This window comes from Diospyros lotus, chromosome 6, assembly GCF_014633365.1.
Source record: "Diospyros lotus cultivar Yz01 chromosome 6, ASM1463336v1, whole genome shotgun sequence".
Taxonomy (NCBI): Eukaryota; Viridiplantae; Streptophyta; class Magnoliopsida; order Ericales; family Ebenaceae; genus Diospyros; species Diospyros lotus.
This window is the reverse complement of record NC_068343.1, coordinates 34,241,624-34,247,894: the sequence shown is the minus strand read 5'-3', so window position 1 is coordinate 34,247,894 and position 6,271 is coordinate 34,241,624. Positions and strand designations below refer to the sequence as shown.

Below are 6,271 nucleotides of genomic sequence, written 5' to 3'. Positions count from 1 at the left end.
GCTCGAGGACATGTTGAGGGCATGCATTTTGGAATTCTCGGGAAGTTGGGAAAAACATCTACCGTTGGTAGAATTTGCCTACAATAACGGGCACCACAGTAGCATTGGAATGGCTCCCTACGAGGCATTATATGGGCGAAAATGCAGAACACCACTCTGCTAGGTAGAAACTGGAGAAGTAGGATTAGTTGGACCCGAGATTGTTCAGACTACTACTGAGAAGATTAAGCAAATACAAGAGAAAATGAGGATAAGTCAAAGTCGTCAGAAATCGTATGCTGATCAACGAAGACGAAACTTGGAATTTTTGGTCGGTGACAAGGTATACTTGAAAGTCTCTCCATTTAAATCCGTGATTCGAGGAAAAAGGAAAGGGAAATTAAGCCCAAGATACATAGGACCCTATGAGATTTTGGAGAAAATTGGATTAGTGGCTTACAGATTAGCTTTACCTGTGGCATTATCAAACATCCACAACGTGTTTCATGTGTCTCAACTACGGAAACATGAGCCAGACCCTACGCAAGTACTTCGAAATGAGACCATTGAGATACGAAATGATCTAACGTACCCTGAGGAACCAGTTCGAATCTTAGATCAAAGGGATCAAGTCTTAAGGAACAAGGTTATTCCCTTAGTGAAGGTATTATGGGGTAATCATGACGAAGAAGAGGCAACTTGGGAACGCGAAGAAGAGATGAAGACTTCTTATCCACATTTATTTTAATACTGTAAGTTAGTAATTTCGAGGACGAAATTTCTTTTTAGAGGGAGAGGATGTAATACCCGGTATTAAATAATAAGAGAATTTTTGAAGATATGGGTCAAAAATGATATTTAGCAAAGTTTCGGGCCTAAGTGCAATATTTAAAACTTAAACGAAAGAAGAATGACTAAGTTAAGATGAGCCAATTAACGAGAAATGGCACAGTTAGACGATATTTGATAAAAATCAGGGATTTTCAAAGGTTTGAAGTCAAAAGCACGCAATTAGGAGAGTTCGAGCAAAAGTGCAGATTTTGCAAAATATCAGAGGGAGGTCGAATCGACGAATTTTTCAGAAATTCCAAAAGGAAATGGAAAATATAGAACTTGAGGGCTGTTGTGAAAGTGTTGGATAGTTCAAGGGTGTTTAGGGTTAGGAGAAAATGCAATTAAAATTTAACTAGGGGCTAAACTGCAAAATTTCAAAATTTCCAAGGTGTGAACGCGACCGCCGCACATAGGTCGCCGGCCAGCCGCCTCTGGACGTCGGGAAGGTCGCTTGGGAGGTGCTAGACTAGCTTCAGGCGATGATGAAGGTGTAGGGGCTTACCATTGGCCGGAAAATGCATTGAGGTGACCGGTTTTAATGGCGGAAAAAATTTCCGATTTGGCCTAATCTTTCGAGGGCTTAGGCTCGCGTTTTGGGGCTTCTCGATTGGTTTAGAGGTTGGATATGGGTTTAAGGGATAAGAACGAGCCGGATATGGTAGGGAATCGGGTAAAAAATGAGTATAAAATGAGGTTTTCGGCCGAGGGTTTCAAAAACGAAATCGCTCAAATTTTTGTGTTTTTGCTTGAATCGAGCTTGAGGGATAAGGGGCTTTTGTTCCTTGGGTTGAGAGGATCATTTCTGGAGCATTTGGGAGAGTTTGGTGTAGATTTGGAGGGGTTTTGGAAGCTTGGCCAGAAAATCGAACCGCCACCGCCGCGACCTGCAACTGGGTTTTAAACCCACCTCCGGCCACTTTTTCCGACGATCAAGGGCACCATTGAGGTCACCTTGAAGAGCTCTACAAGCCCCTATAAGAATTTAGGGCATTGGACGTCGTCGGAATCGGAGAAGACGACCGGAGAAGAAGACTGTGCGGCGGCGCGTGAGGGCGCGTGAGGTATGTTTTTTCTTTGTTTTTAATTTCAGAATTTAGGTAAAATTATTTTAAGAATTATCATGGAAAAATATTTTGTGAAAATTGATGTTAGGTATTTTTAATGAATTTTCGAAGATAGAAATTTTTGAAAAATAAATAAAAATAGAGAAATTGTGGAAAAATAGAAATATTGATTCCAAAGGTCTTAAATGGTGAAATAGGAATCAATTGGGTCATTGGAAGAAGAATCACACAATTTTTGAGGTGTGGCACGTTTTTCGAGGCAAAATCTGGACTTTTCTGAATTAAGGTGAGTGGTTTGATTTTAGCCTTATCTTGACTCGAAAGTGTTTTTAAGTGCTTTTGGTGAGTTCTTGTGAGTAATTGTACGCTCCTAGACCTAGCTTATTTTACAAGGCATTTACTTACATTCGTTGTGTCGATATTCACTACATTGCATTAACTGTTTATTTTTAAAATATTGGTGCATGGCATGTAAATTTTCATATCATGTGGGGTCAAGTCTAATTGCATCGTTGGGTCCATATGGGGCGGTATGGGGTCTACTTGAGATTGGGACAATGTTAATCCAGGTGAACGGGTGTCACACTGGGGCACTCGAGGGAATAATGTTAAACCAGGTGAACGGGTGTCACGATGGTGCACCCGAGGGATTAACGTTGGACCAGGTGAACGTGTGCCACAGTGGGATATTCGAGGGATTAAGTATGTCAAGGTGATATCTCGAGTTAGACGTGTCTTGCATGTTGTCGTATAGTATGCCATGCTCGTATGTCTTTCATGCATTGTATAATTGTTTCATACCTTCACTTAGATGGTTTATCATCTAACATGGGTTATGCCCCTGGAACATTCAACTTTCCAGTCAGGGACTACAGCGAGGTCGAGGACATGACAGATGAGCCAATGGTGTTTGTTTGATAGTTGTTGTTATATAAATTTGGAAGCATTGATGTTATATATCACTTGACGATGTTGTAATAATTAGTATTGATGTTGTATACATATGACGGCATGGGAACATTTTGGTGTGTAACACATGGTAGGCCACGTCACTTTGATTAATTAAGTATTCCGCTGTGTTTATATTGTCTCGTTCGGTTAAGATTTGTTATTGTTAACTAAACAAGTAAGACTGGATCTCTCGGGGTATATTATCTGCATGTGGAGACTGTTCTTAAGATCATCGCGGGTGCCGGCTGTAGTTTTACAACGAGTGTTTCATCTGCATGTGAAGATTGTGCTCACAGGCGCCGTGAGTATCGGATTTTAAAAAAAAAAAAAAAAAGAAACCCCGGGAATTTCCTTATAGTGACACGCTTGTATAGGGCGGGGTGTTACACAATTGATAAGCTGAAAGTAGTGTAACCGATGTGACTCGCAAAGACGGGATAGGAAACCCTAGCAGCGTGACGACACTACTGGTCAGTGTTCGCAGTGACAGATCTGGATCTAGGGACCAAGGCAGAAGACTTGTGATGAGCTTACGATCAACGTACTGGGGAAGCTAGTTGGTTGTCTCGCGGTATAGGTCAAGGACCCAAGGTCTAAGTTGCTTAGTGTACTGCCAAGGAGACGATCAGATGCTAAAGATCTGGGGCAACATAGTAGGGTTTGTACCTTGTAGGGAGGTCTAAGTCCCAATGGGTGCGAGATGTGCCACTAGCTGTGATTGATAAAGGCTGAAAGCCTCGGGAATCTAAGTGTGATGGATTGAATATGGACTGTGTGTCCTATTTAAGGAATTTCATTGGGGTTCGCGATCATCTTGGGAGTAGGTGACACGATGAATAGTGCGAGACTCAAGGGATAGAATACCTTGGTGTCTAATATGGCAATATGATCATGAGATGGTCGTGTTTGCAATTACCTCGAAGGAAGTGTTGGGTGGCTCAAAGGGAAAGCTACCTGACATATGAAATGGAAAGGAAAAGTGCATGCTCGTGATCCATGTACGCTCTACCTATGAGGTGATGGAATCACCAGGCCGTGATGAGGGCTTAAAATGAAGGTTCTTACAGAAGGAGTTAGACTCAGGGCAACGACGATGAATGATAGTTCTTAGAGGACTACGACAAGATCGTGCAGTTTTCACCCGGGACGTACCCGTGTGAGGGTCGACTTATGATGTAGAAGTAAGCCTACCATATGATGGGGGTGATGATGACAGCTGTGTGCTGGCTGACGGAAAGAGTAGTGCCTAGGAAGAACTAATTTAATGGTCAAGTGCCGATAGTCAACTGGATCTGAAGAATGAAATGCAAGAGTTAGTGGATTCTCGATAAATGAGATTTCAGGTAGTGGAGCATGGCAAGTACTCCAAAGGCCTTGATGATGAGATGTGAGATGGTAGTCCCGACTCAAGGTAGAGTTCGAGTACCAAAAAAAGAAAGAGTTGATTGATAAGTCATATCGACCGAAAAGGAATGATAAGGAGACCTAGTCAATAGAGGTTGTGACTACATTTCAGTGTGCCAAATGAACCTGCAAGATCAGGTAAAGTTGTCGGTAGTCAGACCTGACGAGGAGAGCTTAAAAGCACCGTGATGAATGGTGGATAGAAAGCCATAGTGGCAAAGGAAATCGAGTTTTTGGAAGGTGACTAGAACCAAATATTGCGATCTGATTTGGGATCTTCAAGGATAAATCGGTTTGAGATTCTTAAGGAACTTTTTGAAAGAATTGATTGAGGATCTAAGGATTCATGAGAAAACTTTAGAGTTTTCAAAGGAAGAAATCCAACGAGGATCAGAGTATCATTGGTGACGTAAATACCTACCTGCTCTAGCTGGTAGCATGGCTATGGATTGTTGTCTTGAAGATTGTGCAAATCTTGGACGTGATTGAGAGAATCAAATGATGGCAGATGTGCCAAGATGACGGGTCGCAGTAGAAGAAGCTGCAAGCCCAAATTAGCTGAGGATTCGAGATTTTTGATTTTTCGAATGAAACTCTCGTATGATTAGACGACTAGTTTAGGTAGCCCAGTAGGCAAATTGAGAGATATATGGCTGGACGACCATTAAAATGATGTCAAAAAGTTATGAAAATGATGAGCCTATTGTTATGAGGTATAGGCACCTACGGTCAGTGAAAAGCCGAAAATAACTAGGATATATTCTCAGAAGATTTAACGGGATTATTTCTTAATGATGAAATTGCTAATGATAACTTGAGGTTATTGGATGCTTAGTTATGTGTGACTTGATTAAGGATGTGAATTATTAGGTGATAATTAAGAGCCGATGTTTTTATCTCGATTTGATGAATTATTAAAACAACTGCAAGAGGCTGAGGTAACTGACGATCAATATACAATCGAGGGTAAGACAAAGGAATGAAATGTTAAAAGTACCAAAGCATAATATTCATTCCATATGTTCAAATGGTTACAGGAAATCAAACCGTACAATTACTTAAAGGAAAAAGGCAAACCATAAAACTAATGATGATGTCAATGCTCAATGAGGACAATGGTTGCCAAACACGACAGGTCCCAGCTCATCGATGTCATTTGGGGGTGGCATTTGGCTACTGCTAGCTTCACCAGGGTAAGGTGGAAGAGTAGCCTCTGAGAAACTAAGATGAGGGACATCCTCTGGGATGATAGGAAGATCAAAATTCCAGCTTGGGTTTTGATCAGGTTGAGGAATAGGTTGGGGATACAAAGAATAATATGCGAATAGTGAATCTTGCAAATAAGCTCGATAAGCTTGCAACTCACTAACCTGCTGCTGAAGGGAAAGAATGTGAGATACACAGCCATAGACGGGATCTTGAAGCTGGGCTTGAGTTTCAAATAAGAGTGTATCAAAAGCCCAAAATTGGTCGCTGACCGGAAGCGGAGCTAGGAAGTTGACAACATTCTTGACAGTAAAAACATCGTGGATGGCAACAAAGTGAGCAATAGCATCCTCACAACGGAAGTAAGGAGCAAAGATGCACTGTGAATTGCATTCTCTATTTAAGACTACGCAAGCACCATATCGAGACCGGGGCCTTGGTATGTTACCCCATGGCATGTTACGCCTCGGCATGATAGATCTGAATCTGTCTAAATCTAAATAAATCAGATATGGGTCAGATCTAAATGGATGGGTCAAAATAGATATGGGTCAGATCTAATGAGTAGAATCAGGGATGGGTCAAACCTAAAACGGATCGAGTCGGGTCGGGTCGAATCGACCCAGATCTGGCAGCAACGGCAAGGACGGCGATAGCGCGGTGGCGGTCGAGGGAAGCTGAGTAGGGCCGATGGCTGCGCAAGGGAGATGGCAGCGGTGGTGGCGGCCAGATCTGGTCGACAGAGGGCCGTTTGGGCCGTCGGAGATGGCGATCGGCAACTGAGTGCGCGGAGAAGCCGCACGGTGGATCGCGGCCGATGGTGGAGCAGGCGC

The 6,271-nt window shown here is 42.5% G+C and overlaps 1 protein-coding gene across 1 annotated transcript; it reads right to left on the bottom strand.

The window, feature by feature from the left end:
- Window positions 1-5,335: 5,335 nt before the first annotated feature.
- On the bottom strand, window positions 5,336-5,911 carry LOC127804482 (LOB domain-containing protein 18-like). The gene has a single exon (XM_052341350.1). The coding sequence runs from the start codon at window positions 5,909-5,911 to the stop codon at window positions 5,336-5,338; it is 576 nt and encodes a 191-aa protein (XP_052197310.1).
- Window positions 5,912-6,271: the final 360 nt, after the last annotated feature.